General features: G+C 46.9%; 1 protein-coding gene across 2 annotated transcripts in view; it reads right to left on the bottom strand.

Moving 5' to 3' along the window:
* The window catches only part of PTGIS (prostaglandin I2 synthase), a 67,574-nt gene that overhangs the window by 23,358 nt on the left and 24,475 nt on the right, over positions 1–19,741 (bottom strand). For both annotated transcript variants that reach the window (XM_011722895.2, XM_011722894.3), the window contains exons 4-5: positions 16,178–16,321; positions 11,457–11,608 (exon numbers count right to left, since the gene is read on the bottom strand). In XM_011722895.2, coding sequence (XP_011721197.2) covers positions 11,457–11,608; positions 16,178–16,321 — 296 coding nt within the window. The remainder of the gene's footprint in view (positions 1–11,456; positions 11,609–16,177; positions 16,322–19,741) is intronic.

Raw genomic sequence — 19,741 nt, 5'->3', positions numbered from 1 at the left:
GGCGTAGTGACATGTACCTGTAATCCCAGCTACTCAGGAAACTGAGGCATGAGAATAGCTTGAACCCGGGAGGCGGAGATTGTAGTGAGCAACACTGCACTCCAGCCTAGCAAGACTCTGTCTCCAAAAAAAAAAAAAAAAAAAAAAAGATATTCTGACACATACTACAACATGGATGAACCTTGAAAATATTATGCTAAGCGAAATAAGCCAGACACAAAAGGACAAATATTGTATGATGCCACTTACATGAGATTCCTAGAACAGGAAATTCAGAGACAGAAAGTAGAATAGAAGATATATCAGGCTGGGAGGAAAGGCAGGTGGAGAATTTTGTTTAATGGGCACAAGCTTTTGTTTAGAATAATGAAAAGTTTCTGGAAATAGATAATGGCATGGTTATACAACATTGTGAATGTATTTACTGCCACTGAATTGTACAATTAAAATGGTTAAAATAGTATATTTTATGTTATATATTATTTTAGCACAGTTTTTTTTAAAAAGGTATATGAAGGTCATTTGGCAAAAATGAGTCAAAGATAGTGTTGTATAACAAAGAATTTGGATTCCAGCCGGGCGCGGTGGCTCACACCTGTAATTCCAATACTTTGGGAGGCCAAGGTGGGCAGATCACCTGAGGTCAGGAGTTTGAAGCCAGCCTGGCCAACATGGTGAAACCCCGTCTCTACTAAAAATACAAAAAAAATTAGCCGGGCGTGGTGGCGGGCAACTGTAATCCCAGTTACTCGGGAGGCTGAGGCAGGAGAATCGCTTGAACCTGGGAGGTGGAGGTTGCAGTGAGCTGAGATAGAGCCACTGCACACCAGCCTGGGTGACAAAGCGATACTCAAAATACAAAAGAATTTGAATTCCAAGGTTTCAGTTACCCATGGTCAACGATGGTCCAAAAATACTAAATGAAAAATTCTGGACATAAACAGTCATAGGTTTTAAATTACATGCTGTTCTGAGTAGTGTGTTGAAATCTTGTGCCATCCTGCTCTGTCCTGCCTGGCAAAAAACACAGGATAAAAATATAGCAGTGGGCTGGGTGCAGTGGCTCACTCCTATAATCCCAGCACTTTGGGAGGCCAAGACGGGCAGATCACCTGAGGTCAGGAGTTCAAGACCAGCCTGACCAACATGGCGAAACCCCATCTCTAACAAAAATACAAAAATACAAAAATTAGCCAGGCATGGTGGTGGGCACCTGTAGTCCCAGCTACTCAGGAGGCTGGGGCAGGAGAATCACTTGAACCCAGGAAGGGGAGGCTGCAGAGAGCAGAGATTGCACCACTGCACTCCAGCCTGGACAATAGAGCAAGATTCTCTCTCAAAAACAAAATTATATATATATATATATAGCAGTGATTGGATCACGAATCAAATCAGTTTACACTTGTATATCCCTTAGAGCAGTGCAGAGGACACACTAAACCTTACCCGAGAGTTATCTATTGCTATGATATGTTGTTAGCACAAAGCAAAGTGCCAGCAACCACATGTTTATTAAGCATTTGTGGAAAAAAAGAAAAATAAGAATATAGTCACATTCACTTGCACTTGTCTGAAGGAACTCTAGAAGGATCCATTCGAAACTAATAAAACGAATCGATTATGAGCAGTGGAAATTGGTGGAAGGGGGTGTGACAAGAAAAGGAAGGAGACTTAACACTGTTATTAATTTTTTTCCAACCTTACTGAGGTATAATTGACAAATGAAAATTCTTATTTAAGTTGTACAACATGATGTTTTGATACACATATACTGTGTGAAATGATTGCCACAATCAAGCTAATTAGCATATCCATCACCTCACGTAGTTACATGCACGCTCACATGTGCATGCATGGTGAGAACACTTAAGATCCACTCTCTTAGCAAATTTCAAGTATACAATACATCGTTACTAACTACTAATTCATCTTATAACTCAAAGTTTATACCCTCAACCAACACCTCCTGAGCCCCGGTAACCACTATTCCACTGTTCCTCTGAATTCAACTTTCTTAGCTCCCACATACAAATGACATCTTGCAGTATTTGATTTTCTGTGTCTGGCTTATTTCACTTACAATAATGTCTTCCAGGTTCATCCATATTGTTACAAATGGCAGGATTTCTCCCTTTTTATGGCTGAATAACATTCTATCGTGTATTTACACACACAGCAGTCCTGTCTTATCCACAGTTTCACTTTCCAAGGTTTCCGTTACCCATGGTCAACCATGGTCCAAGAATATTAAATGAAAAACTCAAGACATAAACAATCCCTAAGTTTGAAATCGCATGCCAGTCTGCGTAGCATGATGAACTCTTGTGCCATCCTGCTCCGTCTTGCCTAGGACGTGAATCATCCCTCTGTCCAGCGTATCCACGCTGCAGACCACACCTGCCCATTAGTCACTCAGGAGCCACCGTCTCGGTGATCACATCAACCGTCATGATATGGTAGGACTTGTGTTAAAGTAACCCTTATTTTGTTTTTATTACAGTATATTGTTATAATTGGTTTCATTTTATTACTATGTTGTTAATCCCCTACTGTGCCTCATTTATAAATTAAACTCTATCAGGGCCGGGGGTGGTGGCTCATGCCTGTAATCCCAGCACTTTGGGAGGCCAAGGCAGGCGGATGACCTGATGTCGGGAGTTGGAGACTAGCCTGATCAACATGGAGAAACTCCATCTCTACTAAAAATACAAAATTAGCCAGGTGTGGTGGTGCAAGCCTGTAATCTCAGCTACTCGGGAGGCTGAGGAGGAGAATAGCTTGAACCTGGGAGGCGGAGGTTGTGGTGAGCCAAGATTGCACCATTGCACTCCAGCCTGGGTGACAAGAGCAAAACTCCATCTCAAAAAAAAAAAAAAAAAAAAAATTAAATTCTGTCATAGTTCTCTACGTATAAGACAAAACAGTATATACAGGGTTTAGTACCACCCTTGGTTCCTGGCATCCACTGGGGGTCTTGGAACATATCCCCTGAGGTTGAGGGGGGCATTGTACCACTATCTCTGTATCTGTTCATCCACTGATGGACACTTAGTTTGTGTCTGTGTCTCAGCTGTTGTGAATAACGCTGCAATGAAATGGAGGTGCAAGATATCTCTTCCAGATAGTGAGTTCGTTTCCTTCTAATATATACCTAAAAGAGAGATTGCTGGATGATGTGGTAGCTCTATTTTTGATTTTGTAGGAACTTCCCTACTGTTCTCCATGATGGCTATACCAATTTACATTCCCACCAACAGTGCAAAAGAGTTCTCTTTTCTCCACATCCTTGCCAACACTTGTCATCTTTCGACATTTCTAACGGGTGTGTGGTGGTATCTCCTTGTGATTTTGATTTGCATTTTCCCGATGCGTAGTGATATTGAACACCTTATCATACCTGTTGCCATTTGTATGTCTTCTTCGGGAAAAATGCCTGTTCTGGTCCTTTGTTCATTTTGCAGTCAGGTTATTTGGATTTTTTTTTTTTTTTTTTTTTTTGAGGCGGAGTCGTGCTGTCACCAGGCTGGAGTGTGGTGGTGTGATCTCGGCTCACTGCAACCTCCACCTGCCGGGTTCAGGTAATTCTCCTGCCTCAGCCTCCGGAGTAGCTGGGACTACAGGCACGCACCACCACACCCAGCTAATTTTTATATTTTTTAGTAGAGACAGGGTTTCACCATGTTGGCCAGCATGGTCTCAATCTCTTGACCTCGTGATCCGAGCGCCTCGGCCTTCCAAAGTGCTGGGATTACAGGCATGAGCCACTGCGCCCGGCTGTTATTTGGATTTTTTGGTATTGAGTTGTATGAGTTCCTTATATATTTTGGATTTTAACTCCGTATCGGGTATGTGGTTTATAATCTACTTTATATTTTTAATGTTTAAACCATGTGAAATAATTTTTAAAATAAAATAATCGAAAATCTGGCAAACCCCCAAAAAATAATTTCCAGTGAAACATCACATACTGTAGAGATTCAAGGAGTCAGTGCATATGGGAGTGAGGAAGAGAAGATTCTGGAAAACTGAGCTTGGTGGCTCAACCTGGGGCCCTGCAGGTGAGCCTTGGGCAACAGAGTGGCCACAAGCCCCAGGGGGTTACGGAGCACTGAAATGGGGCTGGCTCAAATGCAGCCACATTTAATATAGGGTAGAGTAGACACTGGATTCCAGAGTCAGCATGAGAAACAAAATGTAAAATACCTTATTAACAACGTTTAACATTGGTTACATGCTGAAATACTAATAATGTTTTAGATATATTGGCTTAAATAAAATGTAGTATTAAAATAGATTTCACCTCTATTTTTTCTTTTTTAATGTGTCTAATATAAACTTTTAAATTACAAATGTGATTCCTATAATATGTCTATGTACAGCACTGTTCTAGAAGGATAACACCAAACTGATAGCAATAGTTACCTAGGGATAGATTTAGAGGGAATGTGGTCAAAAAAGAATTTTCCTTTTTGTAATATGCAATTTTTTTTTTTTTTACAAAAGTCAGGGGAGCCCAGTTAAGAGGCCCAGCTCTGTAGCAGAAAGCCTGACCTTGAACAAGTCACTTCATCTCTCAGCACCTCAGTTTTCTTGCCTGTAAATTGGGATAATAAAAGTACCCCCCACAGAGGGTTATACATGGATCGAAGGTGTTAACATCTAAAGCACAGAGATGCCTGACACAGACCTAATAAGCAGCTATATTATTAAATAACAAATCTTACTGAGTGTTAGCAGATTATTAGCCCAAGGAGAACATGTTCATGAATTGCTTCTATAATTAAGAAATAATAATAAATTGTGAAATACAGAGCACAAAGTTAGAAGACAGAGGGCACTGAAATCCCAGCTCTTTCCTTCCTAGCAAGATGACCTTGGCCAAGTCACTTTGCATCTCTGAGCCTCAATTTCCCCCATGTGTAAAATGGGGGCCAGCTAGCTCACAGAATGGTTAGGGGGATTCAGAAAGATCACACACAGAACACACTTGGTATCGGTAGAGGTTTGTAAAATGCTACTGGCTACATTCTCTCCATTATTATGAGGTATTTCTTATTGGTGCAATGACTTGATGCCATGAATCAGGGCTGCCAGGCCCACGGTGATTGGCAGCCCACCAATTTAAACCAGATTGGTGTATCTGGCTTAAATCCCAGAGTCCCCATGCTATGTAGCCTCGGCTGAGCCCCTGCCTGTCTCTGGACCTCAGTCTCCTCATCCAAAAACTGAGGATCCGGACTGGAGTACTTCTCAAGTTTTTTCTGGGAAACCCCTCTAAGCCCTCTAGATTTGGGGGCATAGTGCAGAGAGGTCCCCAGGAGAGACATGTCTTTAAAGTCTTGGGTTTTACCTTTGAAATGCATCAGAGAGTTTTGCATCAGACTCTGATTCTTTGATATAAGAATGCCTTTTTCCTCAAAACAATGTTCAAATAAACAGCCCCCAAAATAATCCAGTAAAATAAATGTTCCAGACAGAAGCACTATGCTTAGCTTGGGGGCCTGTTTAACTGTCCCCTGCCCTACTGTGTGAGAAACACCAGACTCAATGGTGTAAGTGTCCTCAAAGGATTAACTTTCTTTTAAAATATATTTATACTTTAAAAGTGAAGGAAGAATAATGTATGTATACAGAAAAAAATAAGAAAAATAAAGAGTCTAAGAGTTCAAATCCACATATTGTAAAAAATTATTTTCTCTCCACCCCTTCTCAGCCTTCCCAAAGGCAAAAATCTATACATACTCCCACATTTTAAAAAATGGCCAGGTGTGGTGGCTTACACCTGTAATCCTAGCACTTTGGGAGGCTGAAGCAGGCAGATCACTTGAGGTCAGGAGTTCGAGACCAGCCTGGCCAACATGGCAAAACCCCATCTCTACTAAAAGTACAAAAACATTATCCAGGTGTGGTGGTGCATGCCTGTAATCCCAGCTACTCGGCAGACTGAGGCAGGAGAATTGCTTGAATCTGTATATATAGTGACATAGTATACCCTCTGCCTGCACCTTGCTCTTTGTGACAGTAGATTTCATTCACTACCAGTATGTCCCACTCTGTTTTAGATGCATAGATGGCCTTTAGATGAATGCATAATTTATTTAGTCAGCCCTTACTGATGGACTTTAAATTGTTTCTAGCATTTGCAATTAAAAGCAATGTGACAATGAATATGTTTGTGTACCTGTAGAAATGTGCAAGCATTTCTGTAGGATAAATTCCTAGAAGTGGAAGTACAGGATCAAAGGAATGTGCATTTTATTTTATGTTTCAGCAGGTTCTGCCAAAAGAGGCTGCAATGCTCCAAGCACCCCACAGCAAGGTTTGGGGGCTGCTTTGCCCATATGCCTTTGATGCCAACTAAGATGAGAAATCACCGTCCCACATTGCCACCTGCTGCTCACACTGAGAAATGCATCCTTCCTATAGCCAGCCCAGGGCTGCTCCCAGAGTAATGGGGGTAGTTCCTCTGTGTCTAACCAGACTCCTCTGGAGCATCTGTATGGAGGAAATGGTAATGGAGAAACCCAATTTTTCCTGGGGAAGCAATCAGTGCTAGGATATGGCAGGTGCTTTATGCACAGGATTTTGCAGCCAGACAGACCAAGTTTCCACCTACCAGCTGCAGGTCTATGACAAGTGATCTCACCTCTCTGAGCCTCAGTTTCCTTATTTGCAATATGGATATGTTAATAACAACCTTCCAGCATGGATGGCAAGATTCGGTAAGATCAAATGAGTCCCTCTAAAAAGATAATTAAGGACACAAACAGCCGACTCATAAAGAAGAAATGCAAACGGCTACTGAAACACAAAAAATACAAAAGTCAGCCAGGCCCAGTGGCACGTGCCTGTAGTCCCAGCTACTCGGGAGGCTGAGTTGGGAGGATCGCTTGAGCCTGGGAGGTCAAGGTTGCAGTGAGCGAGATCTCGCCACTGCACTCCAGTCTGGGCAACAGAGCGAGACCCTGTTTGAAAACAACAACAACAACAAAGAAAAAACCAAACACACACAGAGATGTTTCATCACAGTACTAAGGGATATGCCATATAGAGTCAGATGTCCTTTTTTCCATCAGATTGGAAATTATTTAAAGGCTGATAACTGCATATTGGCAAGGTTGTAGCAACATGCAAATTAAAACAATAAGTTACCCACCTCTGCCCATCAGATTAGCAAACAAATGGAAAGACTGATGGCATCTGGTGGAAGATTTCTTCCCTTTAGGTAGGTGGATGAATTGCTCTGTGGTTTTGGAAATGACGTGGCAGAAGCAGATAAAAATTCAATGTATAGGGCCTTTGACCTGGCAAAACCACTTCTAAGAAGTGGGTGGAGAGAAATGAAATCACCAGATGGTAGAATAGATACAAGTACAATGAAATGGTATAAAAGCAAAAAGAAAGACAGACAGAATATTGACATCTATCAGAGGGAAATGGCTAACTACTGAAACAGCCAAGTGAGGGCTAAAAAAATGTCTTGGTTTTTTGTGTTTGTTTTTGTTTTGAGACAGAGTCTCACTCTGTCGCCCGGGCTGCAGTGCAGTGGCGCTATCTTGGCTCACTGTAACCTCCATCTCCCAGGCTCAAGTGATCCTCCCACCTCAGCCTCCCAAGTAGCTGGGATTATAGGCGTGTGCCACCATGCCTGGCTAATTTTTTTGTATCTTTGGTAGAGATGGGGTTTCGCCATGTTGGCCAGGCTGGTCGTAAACTCGTGACCTCAAGTGATCTACCTGTCTCAGCCTCCCAAAGTGCTGGGATTATAGGCATGAGCCACTGTGCTTGGCCAGATGTCTTGTATTTTTAATGTCAATTTCATATCCTTCTACTTTGCTGGATTCATTTATTGCTGGAGTTATTTTATTATTGATTTTCTGGGGTTCTCTGGGTACAATATCAGATCATCTGCAAATAAGAATAGTTTTACTTCTTCTTTACCCATTCTGATGTCTATAATTGGTTTCTCTTGTTTAATTGCATCAGCTAGTATCTCTAAAAGTTGTTTATATCAACAGAGAAGAATGTACAGCTATATTGTTAGGTTGAAAACGGGTTGCAAATAATAGATACAATTTTTCTTTGTAAACACAGAGACACTGTAGATGTGTAGATGTGTATGTGTAGATGTGTAGATGTGCATTTATCTCTAGTTGTGAGAACATACAAAATACCGTGAAGGGATAATATCATCATGCTAACACTGGTTTCACAGGAAGCTGGGCTTGGAAGAAGGGGTATTATATTTTATACAACCTATAACTCTGAATTGTTAACCACAAGATTGTTTCTCTCATAATGTAAACAAAATCAATAATGCGTTAAAGTTTGGCTTTTAAAAATATATAAGCAAAAGGAAATGGGCGATGAAGTGTTTGAGCATTGACTATGACAAGGCTTAACCTCGTATCTGGCACATAGTAAGTGCTCAGTAAACAGTGCTTTTTCTTTTTCTTTTCTTTTTCTGTCGCCCAGGCTGGAGTGCAGTGGCACAATCTTGGCTCAGTGCAACCTCCGCCCGCAGGGTTCTAGCAATTCTCCTACCTCAGCTTCCTGGGTAGCTGAGATTACAGGTGCCCGCCACCACACCCAGCTAATTTTTTTGTATATTTAGTAGAGACAGTTTCGCCATGTTGGCCAGGCTGGTCTTGAACTCCTGACCTCAGGTGATCCACCTGCCACGGCCTCCCAAAGTGCTGGGATTACAGGCATGAGCCACTGCACCCGGCCACAATGCTTTTTCTTGTTACCTCAGCCAATTCTAACAGCTGCCCTCTAGGAAGATCTTGCTGTTCCTCCCATTTTACAGATGAGCTCACTGAGGCACAGAGAGAACACACAGATGCAGGGATGGGGAGCCGGTAAAGCTCTTCAAGCCCTCAGAGCCCAGACTCTGTCTTAGCCACTCCCCTCCACAGTCCCTCCAGAGAAAGGAACTGAGGCAAGTAGAAGTAACTTGCTCCAAGTCACCAGCAAGGAAGCAGCAGCGCAGGAATTCGAATCCAGGCCTGTGCTGCAAGTCTCTGAGCCCAGCACACACAGCACTTCCCAACCTTCTCAGGACACTTGTCAGACATGCAGTTTTCCAGGCTGTCCCCTGGAGATCTGGATTCCTACGACCTGGATGGGGCTGAGGGGCCTATGTTAGGAACAAGGGCCTGAGAGGATTCTGCTCATCAGGGAAGTTGGGGGCACATGGCCCAGGGAATGGCGCCGCCCAGTGGTTGCTACGGCCCCTGCACACAGAATCAGCCAGGACACTACCAACACTGAGTCTGCTCTGCAACCACAAAAACAGATGAGGTAGATTTCTATAAATCGATGTGGAAATACGGTACACAGGGAGTTGAGTGAAAGCTGTAAGTGGTAGAACAATTCTTCTAGTGTGATATATCTAAGTTATAAAAGTACAGGCCGGGCCATGTGTGGTGGCTCATGCCTGTAACCCCAACACTTTGGGAGGCTGAGGCGGGCAGATCTGTTGAGCTCAGGAGTTTAAGACCAGCCTGGCCAACATGGCAAAATGCCGTCTCTACTAAAAATACAAAAATTAGCCGGGTGTGGTGGTGCCTGTAATCCCAGTTACTCAGGAGGCTGAGGCAGGAGAATTGCTTGAACCTGGGAGGCAGAGGTTGCAGTGATCTGAGACTGTGCCACTGCACTCCAACCTGGACAACAGGGCGAGACTCCATCTCAAAAAAAAAAAAATAAAAACAAAAACAAAACACAGGCCAACAGCTAAGTGAAATGCATGTGTGCACTGAAAGACACGTACAAGAATGTTCACAACAACCTCTTCCTAACAGCTCCAAAATGGGGACTATTCAAATGTCTATCAACCAGGAATGTATAAACAAATTGTGGTATATTTATTTAATGAAATACTATACAGCAATAAAAAGAACAAGTTGTTGGCCAGGCACAGTGGCTCACGTCTGTAATCCCAACACTTTGGGAGGCCAAGGTGGGAGCCCAGGAGTTGGAGACCAGCCTGGGAAACATAGTGAGACCCCATCTCTACAAAAATATTTAAGAATTAGCCAGGCATAGTGGCACATGCCTGTAGTCCCAGCTACTCAAGAAGCTGAGGTGGAAGGATTGCTTGATCCCAGGAGATTGAGGCTGCAGTGAGCCAAGATTGCACCACTGCACTCCAGCCTGGGTGACAGAGTGAGACCCTGGTTCGGAAAAAAAAAAAAAAAAAGGCATGGTGACTCACTCCCTGCCTTTGGGGGGCCAAGGCAGGAGGATTGCTTGAGCCCAGGAGTTCAAGACCAGTATAGGTAACATAGCAATACCCCATCTCAAAAAAATTGTTTTTAAGACAAAAATAAATAAATAAATAAAAACTGGATTGTTGATCCATATAACAACCTGGATGAAATAAACCAGACATAAAAGGGCATATACTGTGTGATTCCATTTCTAGGAAGTTGAAGAACAGGCAAAACCAATTGGAGGTAAAAGAAACCAGTATAGTGGCTACCTCGGGGGGTGAATACTGGCTGGGAAAGAGCATAAAAAGTTTAGATCTACCTCTCAGTGCATTTACTTACTTATTTATTTATTTATTTATTTATTTATTTATTTATTTAAGACAGAGTCTGGCTCTGTCACCTAGGTTGGAGTACAGTGTCATGATTGCAGCTCACTGCAACCTCCAACTCCTAGGTTCAAGCTATTCTCCTGCCTCAGCCTCCTGAGCAGCTGGGATTGCAGGTGTCTGCCACCATGCCTGGCTAATTTTTGTATTTTTAGTAGAGATGGGGTTTCACCATGTTGACCAGGCTGATCTCAAACTCCTGGCCCCAAGTGATCTGCCCACCTCGGCCTCCCAAAGTGCTGGGATTATAGGCGTGAGCCACCACACCTGACCTCTCAGTGCATTTAGATGTGTGTGCTTTCCTGTATATAAATTATACCTCAGTAAAAAACAAGAAGTTAAAAGCCTCAAAAATAAAAAACAATAAAAATAACACATAACTGTGTGTGTGTTTAGAGAAAGTGCTCCCAGGATGTACTCCAAGCTAGTGATGGTGGTTGCAGAGGGAAGTGGTGCGCTGAGGCTGGGGAGAAAGTGGAGTGCTCTTTCATTCTTCCCTCTCAATTATTCTATATGGCTTGAAGATTTTGTAATCAGCACAAACTACTTGTAAAAACATTTAAAGCAACTCAAACCTTAAAACAAAAAAAGGAACACACACATACACAGAGATTCTCAGGCCCTACTCCAAATGTGCTGAATCAGAATTTCCACCAGGAACCCAAGCTCTCCTCCAAGCCCTGGCTCCCCACCATTGCGCTCTTGCATACCCCCAGGGACGGGTTCTTACTGCCTCCCAGGGCATTGGATGTCCTTCCACCTGTGTTGCCTCTGGTCCTCCACCTTGAGTTGGGCTCCCCCTCTGGGTCTTTCCATCCTCCCTATCACCCACTGGGGCCCCCACGGTGCTCACCTACTGACAGGGAGCCGCGGGCCAGTTTGGGGAGCAGCCGGTCGAGCTGGCGGAAGGTGTGGAAGACATCAGCTGAATGGATGCGGTCCTGGGCCTGGCTTTGATGGGTGCGTGGCAGCGCCTCGATTCCGTAAAGAGTCAGGTAGCCGGCTCTGAGGGCGGCAGACAGAGGGTCAGGGGTCCTCCTGGGACACTCACACATGGCCACAGCTACTCACAGAAGCTTCGTTCATACACCCAATGAGCACCTACTAATCCTACTGTGCACCAAAGACCATTCTGGGCACTGAACAGTCGGCAGTGAAAAAAACAAAAATCCCTGTCCTCAAGGAGCTGACCTCTCAGCACATGGAGACAGACAACGGACGAGAGGATGAGTAAAATGAGTCATGCGCCAGCTGGTGCCCCGCGGCACTGTCAGACACAAAGCTGGGTAGCAGGATGCGAGGGCGGGGGCTGCGATGTCAGGTGCCAGGTGAGGGAGGGGCTGGCATTAAGCTGACAGCTGAAGACTGAGAAGGAGCCAGCCGTGGGCAGAGCAGAGGGAGGGGTCGGAAGCAAAGCAAGCACCAGGTGTGATGTCCTAGGGCAGGAGGGAGCCTGGTGCTGGGGAGCAGCAAGGAGGCTGATGAGGCTGCAGCAGAGAGCTTGAGGGGACGGGGCTGAAGTGGGGGCACAGAGAAGGGGAGGAGATGCCTGCTCCCAGGGAGGGATTCAGGGAAGACTTCCTAGAGGAGGGAGGATCTGAGCTTAGATCTGCAGGATGATCGGGGGAAGCAGAAGAGGAACATGTTCAGGCAACAGGCACAGCCTGTGCAAAGGCCCAGAGCTGAGGGTGCAACCGTGCCTGGTGGGAGAGGTGCCAGGTGTGGCTGGTCCAGGCACTGGAGCTGGGGTGTGAGGCAGAGGGTGGCAGGGCCTGGGGCTGTCAGAGCTGGTCACTCAGGGCAGGGCATTTGCAACAGTGAGAAGGTTCTGCTTGACCTGAGGGGCTCTGGGAGGCCTGAGAAGGAGGTCAGGACCTGGTCAGGTGTGAAAAAGAGTAAGACACGGGAGCTAGCATGTACTCTCACTGAGGCACACTTACGCGCATGCACACACAGGACCACGCTCAGAGAACACGCCTTCACCTCCAGCCCCCTTTGGCTGCCCCAGGAGTCCAGCCCCAGCCCAGCCTGCTGACCTCAGTCCTGGGAGGGAAACTGCAGGTTTTCATTTTGTCCTCAAGGTGAGTAGGGCTGCGGCCTCAGCAGAGAGTTGCAAAAGAGAGACGCAACCAAAGCCCCAGGGCCTTACCTTCTCACCCTCCCCTTGAGCTCCTGGGTCCCTGTGCAGACAAAGACCAGGGACCGGGATCTCTCAGGAGAGGGGTTTCCCCAGATGAAGAGAGAATAGAAGCAGGAATGAGGGTGGGTGGGGGCTGAGAGAGGCCTGCGTGGTCCGGGCTCTGTCCTTCACCTGCACAGTGGTGGCAGAAGTTGTAAAGGTGTAGCCCACACACTGGATTCAGTCCGCAAATGTGTTTTATCAAGGGAGCTCCTAAAAACCAACTAAACCTTCCTTCAGACATTTGGGGAAACTCACATAAAATCCGGATTTCCCACTCGTCTCATCTTGAAAAAGGAACCTGGCTGACCTGCGGTCCCCCCTGGAAACCTGGCAGGAGCAGAGTTGCAGCCGCCCCTTTTAGACAGACATGTGCTCGCCAGGCCACCGCGGTACTCCCAAGGCCCTGTGGTCTTGGTGACACTGCAGTTGACACTGGTCGTCATTTACCATCACACTTGCACTGTTGTTTTTTCCTAACTCAGAGAACCATTTCCCTGTACATATATTTCTACCAAAACAGGGAACGAAAAATAAACCAAAAAAGTAAACTGGCCAGGAGGGGTGGCTCACGACGGTAATCCTAGCACTTTGGGAGGCCGAGGCTGCTATACCACCTGAGGTCAGGAGTTCGAGACCAGCCTGGCCAACATGGTGAAACCCCCTCTCTACTAAAAATACAAAAAATTAGCTGGGCATGGTGGCGGGCACCTGTAGTCCCAGCTACTCAGGAGGCTGAGGCGGGAGAATAGCTTGAATCTGGGAGGCGGAGGTTGCAGTGAGCAGAGATCGCGCCATTATTGCATTCCAGCCTGGGCAAAAGAGCGAAATTCCGTCTTAAAGATAAATAAAATAAAATAAAATAAAATAAAATAAAGGAAAAGAAAATAAAAAGAAAAAGTAAACCCAGAGGACCACAAGGTTTTGCTCTGTGGAAGTAAAGCCGGCAGTTTCATATCAAAACAGCACGGCTGAAGACAGGATAATCCCATATGTAAATACACCCAAGACCCACAGGCGGCGCTAGAGACATAAAGAAAAATAAAGCTGAACCAAGTGGGGTCACGGGAGAGAGCCATCATGAAAATGGGACTCAAGAAAGACCTCTCTGAGCAGGTGGCGCTCACGATGGGGCTTGAACGAAGTGGGGTGGGAGCCACGCAGATATGTGGAGAACAGCATTCCCAGGCAAGGGAACAGAAACAGCAAAGCCCACAAAGAGAGAGCGTGCCTGACCTGCTCAAGGGGCAGCAGAGAGGTAGGTGGGAGGAGGGGAGGCCAGGGCTACAAGGTGAGGACAGAGGAGAACTTTGGGTGTGACTCAGTGAGGCCAGGGCCAACACAGGCCAGGATGGTGGGTATAAGAGGTGGCACCTCACAGTTCAGGCTGCCTGAACCTGCACCCCCTTCACCTCTGTGTCCCTGCCATCCAACTCACTCATTCCCTTTCTATTTCAGGGGCTGCCGATAGCAGTGGAAAGGCCTACAGCTGCCAAACCAGAAGGCAGGAGCTCCAGCCCCGGCCTCAGGCCCTGAAGACACAGTTACGGATTTACAGGTATGGATTTACATCTGATTCCCCCTGAGCTGATTCCCCCGTGCCTGCCTCCATGGAGCCTAGCCAGACCCAGCTGCCCCCCAGCCTGCCTCTCTGACTTCTTCGTCTGCACAGGGACCGGGAGCCAGGAGGCCTGGGAGGATCCCTACTGTGAACTTGCTGGGTAGTTTCAGCTGCCCTCTCTGGACCTCAGCCCCCATCATACAATGACAGGGTGGACCAGACCAGCATCACCCACACCAATTACAGCCCTTGACACTGTTTATACCACCCCAGGGCGAAACAAAAAGAATGGGAACGGTTAGTGTGCAGAGGGCTGTGGCTGAGGGTGCAGACTCCGGGGCCAGCCCTGTCCTGACCCCAACACAGGCCTCTGGGCAAATGACTCAGGCTCTCCAGGTCTGTTTTCTCATCTGTCAAATGGAGTATGTAAAGTCCTAGCCTCCTAGAGCAACTGTGAGCATTAAATGAGCTGAGACACACTGAGTCTACACATATGCACACACACGTCATAAATGTACCCACATGCCCGTATGTGTCAACGAATGGCTGCCCTTTATCCTAGAACTATGTTGCTCTAATTTCTTGGAGGGGTTGAAATGTCCTTTTTTAAATTTAATTTAAATTAAATTAAATTCTGGTTGGTTAAGGGCACCATTAAAAATCAGGGAGCTGTCCTTAACACCGCTCTATGCCTCACGCCCATGCCCATGCTTCCCCATCTTTACTGCTACCCCAGTCAAATCTTCCAGCAGAGCCAGTGAACCTTACCTCCAAAAGCTACCCAAATTCTCACCACCTCCCTGGGCCACCACCATTCTCTCACCTCGGTGACACCTGGCAGCCTTCTGCTGGGTCCTCCTGCCTCCCTCTCCACCCCTCCCTACCCCTACAGTCCATCCTCTATCCAGCAGCCAGAGTGTCCTTTCAAACTAAGTCCGATCATGTCCTGCCCCTGTGCAAACCCCTCATGTCACCTGATCTTACTCGGCCTAATTTCCAAAGCCTTCCCTGGCCTCCCGACTGCCTGAGGCCTGCTTCTGCCCATTTCTCTGACCTCCTCTCCGCCTTCCCTCCTTGGCTGTTTATGCTGTAGCCACACTGGACCTCTCGCTGAGCTTCCTCCCACCTCTGGGCCTTTGCACCTGCTGCTTCCCCTGCCTAGAGTCTTGGCGTGGTGGGCACTTTGCAGTTAGGTCTTGGCTCAGAAGCCAGACCCCCAGAGCATGACCCTGCCTTGTCAGTCGGCCTAAGAAAGCCCCCCAGATGCTGTCACCCCACCTATGGATCTCTGTCATTGTGTTTATCACTCTCTGACCTAACTCAATTCGGCCTCCCCCACTGGAGTGTCAGCCGAGTGAATTTGGGGACTTCATCTGTCCTGTTCCCTGCTGTATCCCCAGAGCCTGGAATAGTGCCTGGCACTGCTGAAGGAAGGAACGTTCGGTCATGTAGTTTTTAACATACATTTACAAGACCGGATAAAAGGTTAAGGTCCCAAGTTGATCTCCCAAACATTTCGTTTTCTGTTCTGTGAAATCCCGAAGTCTGGAAGCCACGGGACAAGATGGCCTCTGAAGTCTTGCTCTGCGACTTCCTCTCTGATGACCTGTAAGGTCCCATTTCCAGCCAGGGTCTCCTTTTACAGTTCATGAGCTAGGTCGGATGAACACCCAGGTCCCTGGTGCCTGGCGTCTTTCCTACAGTCCTTGCTTTGGGCGTCTCAAATTTCTTCCCCCACCGACAGAGTCCTCTCGGTTCCCTTGACCACTGCTCATGGCTGACACAGGTCAAAGCGCCGGGCCCTAGCAGGAGGGTGGGGGCTGCACAGCCTCACCTGAGCAGGGAGCTGTAGGAGAAGTCAAGGAGACCCATCTCATGCCAGCCACTGCCCGCTTCTGTAGCGTCGCCCAACAGCACCGTGTGCAGGTTCGTATACATGGCTTCTGTGAGCGCCTGGAGTTCTCTGTGGAGGAGAGTCCTGAGGCAGGAAACAAAAGCATGAAAATTCGGCTTCCAAAGAGAAATACACACCTACAGGCCACCTCCCTCCCCAAACCTCGGGGTCCCAGAGCTCAAGTTCCCCATTGGCAAAGAGGTCCTGCGGAAGAGGAGCTTAAATAAGAGGGTATTATTATGAATGTCATCGTCAACAATAGTCACCATCTGTTGTACTAAGCATAATGATCTCATTTCATCTTCTGACAAACCTGGGAATAAGAGTTACTATTATGACTCCATTTTACAGATGGAGAAACTCAGAAACAGAGAGGAAAGTGACTTGCCCAAGGTCACACAGCCAGTAGGTGATATAAGCGGGACTGAAATCCCTGGTATGCCCAACTCCAGAGTCTGAATTCTTAACCAGGAGAGTCTGTCCCTCCCCAAGGCACACAGCTTGGATAAGGGACCCATAGTGTTCTGGAAGAGAAGGAATTGAAAAACAACTCATCTCTCCCTGAAATCTAAAGACAGAAAGATCTGTTGGAATAGTCATGGTGTTCCCTGACTCAGGCCTGTCAATAAGATGTGACCCTGGCCAGGCATGGTGGCTCCCACCTGTAATCCCAGCACTCTGGGAGGCCGAGGTGGGAGGATCGCTTGAGTCCGGGAGTTCAAGACCAACCTGGGCAACATAGTGAGACCCCATCTCAACAAAAAATAAAATATTAGCCAGGGGTGGTGGCTTGCACCTGTAATCCCAGCTACTTGAGGGGCTGAGATGGGAGGATCGCCTGAGTCTAAGAGCTCAAGACCAGCCTGGGTAACATAGTGAGACCCTGCCTCTGCAAAAATAGAATAAATACATAAATAATAATTAGCCAGATGTGGTAGCAGACGCCTGTAGTCCCAGCTACTCAGGAGGCTAAAGGGGGGGAGGATTGCTTAAGTCCAAGTGTTCAAAGCTGCAGTGAGCTATGATCACACCATTACACTCCAGTCTGGGCAACATAGCGAGACTCTGTCTCTTAAAAACAGAAAAAGAAGTCTGGGTGCGGTGGCTCACGCCTATAATCCCAGCACTTTGGGAGGCTGAGGCAGGCAGATCGCCTGAGGTCGGGAGTTCAAGACCAGCCTGGCCAGCAAAGTGAAACCCCGTCTCTATTAAAAATATAAAAATTAGCCAGGCATAGTGGCATGCGCCTGTAATCCCAGCTACTCGGGAAGATGAGGCAGGATAATTGCTTGAACCCGGGAGGCAGAGGTTGCAGTGAGCCAAGATCACGCCATTGCACTCCAGCCTGGGCAACAAGAGGGAAACTCCATCTCAAAAATTAAAAAGAAAGAAAAAAAAAAAAGAAAAGAAAAGAAAGAAAAAGAAAAGACATGACCCCACATAAACATGACACAAGGAAAAAGGGATGTGGGCTGGGGACCTGGTCTCATTGTGTGGACCTGCACAGAGTGAGGAGACGTCTGGGACAGTGCACGGCAGAAGCTGGAAGCTCCCCTGTACTGAGCCTCCAGGACACGAAGTCTACATTGAGTCACGACTGAGGATATGATTCGAGGCCAAGAAAGGGGGATCCTGCATCTAAGTCTAAGGCCCCTCTGCTCCTTGTGTAGGATCTAGACCAAAAAGGATATCCCTACAGCAAGTGAACCAGGGTGTCCATGGGAAGTAGGATGGACACCTTTAGACTGAGTAAGCCAGGAGGGCCTGGGTAATCCATCAGGGCAGGGTCTGCACAGGGCGTCCATGAACTCCTGGGTATGAAAAGGTTTGGGATGTTCAAGTGGGAACACAGTGGGGAAAACGACAGACAGGGCTCATGACTCATGTATGACAATGCATGTGAAGGGTCCTGCACGGTGCCTGGCACATCGTAAGCGCTCAATACATGGGATCTGGCCTTCCATGGACCCTGACCCAGTTGTTCTCCCCACCCTACTCCAAGCGCTGGTCCTCAGCAGAGACAGGCCCTCAACATATGTGGCTGCTGTGCCCAGAAGACATCACGCCAGCTTGTAAGAAATCCAGAAAATTCCTGAGGCAAACACTGGAGGAAACTGGGATCCTCCCTGGGTAGCAGGGGCAGATTCAGTGAGCTGTGGATTCCTATTGCTAGTGGGATCCCCAGGGTTCCCCTGGAATGTCAGGACCCAGGACACCCAGGCTCCAAGCAGCTGCCTCCAGGCCAAGGTTCAGAGCAGGCATCACATCTCATCAACATCCACCTCATCATGCTGGCCTTGCTTCGGCCTTAACTATCCTGCAAAACAGGTTCCTAGTTGCCCTTCCTAACCTCCACAGGGTATTCTTCCTGGAGACAGATCACTGAAGACTGTCATTGGACTGCGTGAACTCTGCAGGGGCGGACACAGGGTCTTATCTGCCTTAGTATCATAGATGAAGGAGAATGGGCTGTGAAGTCAGCAGACCTGGGTTCAAATCCCAGTCCTGCCACTTACTAGCAGTAGACTTTGAGCAAGTCACTTCACTCCTCTGAGCCTCTGTATCCTCATCAGTAAAATAAGGATAAAAATGCCCACCTCTTGAGGCTAATGCATAGATATGAAAGTGAGCTTATCAGACACCTGGCCTATAATAGCTGCCTTCAAATGGTGGTTGGCATCATTCTGCACACCCTGCATCCAGGGCAATGACCAAGGTACAATGGGTCCTCAGATGTCTGCGAATGAATGCAGAGCAAACACGTTCATCCGTTCTCTTATTGATATGATCACTCCATACGTGGCCGGGCACGGTGACTCACGCCTGTCATCCCAGCACTTTGGGAGGCTGAGGCGGGCGGACCACCTGCGGTCAGGAGTTCGAGACCAGCCTGGACAACATGATGAAACCCTGTCTCTACTAAAAATACAAAAATTAGCTGGGTGTGGTGGCGTGTGCCTATAATCCCAGCTTCCTGGGAGGCTGAGGGAGGAGAATCGCTTGAACCTGGGAGGCGGAAGTTGCAGTAAGCTGAGATCGCACCACTGCACTCTAGCCTGGGTAACAGAGAGAGACTATGTCTCAAAATAAATAAATAAATAAAATAAAAATAAATAAAATAAAATGACTCCTCCATAGGTTTCAGGAGCTGTACCACTTCCAGCTATGTGGCCTAAGACAAGTCACTTATCTGAGCTCCAGTGGCTGCATCTATGAAATGGGGCTGTAAGTTACTTAGTCTCCAGCATTGTTGTGAAGACTAATGAGACAATGCACGCTGCCTGGCACAGAGTATGGACTCAGAAATATTCATCATCCCACCTCTCTCCTTCATTTTACAGAGGAGGAAACAGAGGGTCAGAGAGGGAAACAGGTTTGTCCAAAGTCACAAAGCTAGGGAGTGATGGGGCTGGGATTTGAATTTAGGGGTGGCTGACCCAAATCCTCTTACTAAAATCAGGGCTGCTTCCCAAAAAAAAGAAAAAAAAACAAAGATGAGAAACA

The sequence above is a fragment of the Macaca nemestrina genome, chromosome 15 (assembly GCF_043159975.1).
Source record: "Macaca nemestrina isolate mMacNem1 chromosome 15, mMacNem.hap1, whole genome shotgun sequence".
Classification (NCBI taxonomy): domain Eukaryota; kingdom Metazoa; phylum Chordata; class Mammalia; order Primates; family Cercopithecidae; genus Macaca; species Macaca nemestrina.
This window is presented reverse-complemented; position numbering and strand designations above follow the sequence as displayed.